Source organism: Lactuca virosa, chromosome 1, assembly GCF_052849685.1.
Source record: "Lactuca virosa cultivar CGN04683 chromosome 1, Lactuca_virosa_CGN04683_v6, whole genome shotgun sequence".
Classification (NCBI taxonomy): domain Eukaryota; kingdom Viridiplantae; phylum Streptophyta; class Magnoliopsida; order Asterales; family Asteraceae; genus Lactuca; species Lactuca virosa.
The window spans coordinates 107595363-107597805 of NC_136426.1; the positions used below are offsets into that span (position 1 = coordinate 107595363).

The 2443-nt window shown below is 31.5% G+C and overlaps 1 protein-coding gene across 1 annotated transcript; it reads left to right on the forward strand.

The window, feature by feature from the left end:
- The first annotated feature begins 866 nt into the window (after positions 1–866).
- Positions 867–1723, forward strand: LOC145155607 (pterocarpan synthase 1-like). The gene has a single exon (XM_079075607.1). It carries the CDS (start codon positions 1012–1014, stop codon positions 1582–1584), a length of 573 nt encoding a protein of 190 aa, XP_078931733.1. The 5' UTR covers positions 867–1011; the 3' UTR covers positions 1585–1723.
- Positions 1724–2443: the final 720 nt, after the last annotated feature.

Below are 2443 nucleotides of genomic sequence, written 5' to 3' on the forward strand. Positions count from 1 at the left end.
TGTTATTGGATGACTTAGTCAAAATTAAGTATCTATATGAGTTGTGTTACTAAAGTTCTTTTTATTTGAAGTTTACATTTTATAATGGTGTTTTTCTAATTCAGTTAAAAAATATTTTTATTTAAAGTACCATCGTTTGGTAAATAACTATAAAACTACAAACACTTTGGTAAATTTTTTTATCCAACTACTATCTCTTTGTAATAATAATAATAACAACTCTGCCCGAAACACCCTGTAAAATCCAATCTTATGAAGGTTAGATATGCATCAAAAGAGGTCAGGCCGGAGAGTCAAGGGCCACTTGTCTTTTGTGGACAAAGCGCTTTTGTTTGACTTATGTCACTACTCACTACACCATTTCACTAGACTTTAAAGTGAAATGTTGCACTGTGATTTGTATATGAACATCCTTAATTTGCAATGAAAATTTTACATAAGTGCTTAAGAAATTTAAAGCTAAACTACTTTGACTATAACAAGAAAACCTATAAATTGGAAAGTACAACACAAGAAAAATTATAGTGATAGTAATTTTATATATGTTATATTGCCATTAATTATTTTAGTTCTTTTAAGTTAAAAATCACAACCCAACGATTAGATTAGGTTAAGTTGGTTCAACGCTCAAAATTGATACATTCACAAAGGATAAAGGATGGTATATATATACGATGTAAATCTAGAAAAAAAAAAAAATCAACCCATGTCCACATGTCATGTTTTTATAAAAGGATAAATTAACTCATGATAACGGTATATAAAAAATAGTTAAACTTGAAATATATTTAATTATAAAGCTTACGTGATACCATTCAACAAAAAGCACACCCTGCTAGTCTTTAAGCTAAATTTATTGCCTTCGCCCATACACAATAATGGACTGGATTCTTTCATTCACTTTGGCTTTTTCTAAAAGTTTGTTCGTTGTTATTGTTTCTTTCTTTTCAAAAACATATATACAGATAACTAAATTCCATATATCCATACAATCCTCCCCCATCAAACAACATGGCCAAGAAACCCCTTAGTACACAATTTTTCATCACAATTTTCCTCCTTCATATCCTCACACCAATTCAATCCCAACCATTTTCAAGAAAGTTGTCAGCAAACTCATTTGGTTTTAAGAAAGAGAAGCTAACTCATCTTCACTTCTACTTCCATGATATAGTCACCAGCCACCACCCGACCGCCGTCAAAGTGGCGGCTGCTCCTATCGCAAACACCACACAAAGCTTGTTCGGCCTCATGATGATGATGGATGACCCATTAACGTTGACGCCAGAACCCGGGTCTAAGATCGTGGGAAGAGCTCAGGGGATGTATGCATCAGCAGACTTGAAGGAACTTGGATTTCTAATGGTCTTGAATTATTATTTTACAGAAGGCAAGTATAATGGAAGCACTTTGAGTATATTGGGTCGGAATGCGGCGTTGACACCGATGAGAGAGATGCCGGTGGTTGGTGGAAGTGGCCTTTTCCGGTTCGCTAGAGGTTATGCTCAGGCCAAGACTCATAGTATTGATTTTACAACTGCAAATGCTGTTGTCGAGTATAACGTGTTTGTTCTTCATTATTAGGTTATGTGATTCTCCTTTTCTTGAATATCAACGTCCATCATTTTCATAGGCATATAATTTAAAGGAGTATTTATTATTCCATGTCTTGTAATCACAACTTATATTATTTATGTTATTCTCGTATAATTTTAGAACGAAATCGCTTAAATATTACAAATCATATAACCAAATAGTTACAAAAGTTAGCATATGCTATTAATATAACTCTTTTATCAAGATAAGTATATACAAGTTTACTAGTTAATATATATATATATATATATATATATATATATATATATATATATATATATATATATATATATATATATATATATATATATATATATATATGGAAAAAAGAATATACATTACAGCCCCACCTAAGCTTAGGTACTAAACCTTTTGAAAATACATTGTTTTACTATATAAAGATTACGGTTAATGGATTCACGATTAATACTTCAAGATGTAAATTCAAGATCGACACAATAAGGTTTAGGGTTTAGGGTTTAAATTTAGGGTTTAGGGTTTAGGTTTAGTGTTTAGTAATGTTCACTTGGGTGATGTAATAAACGATAATTGAGGAAAGAAAACAGAGATGGTAAAACGATAATGAAAGAAAGAAATGTTATAGAGGATGATATATTTACCAAGTGAAACCAAACCGGATATATTTAACATGTTAAAACGACATATTTTAAAAGTTTAGTACCTAAGCTTAGGTGAGGCTGGAATGTATATTCCCAATTTTTCATCATGTGTGGTGTAATCGGATAATGGTTATCTTTCCAGTTTATTGGATTCTGGTGTTGGGACATACGCTTTTTCAACAGTCCAAGAAATGTAAATGGGGAATCTTTAGGTTTTTTGTCTTTTT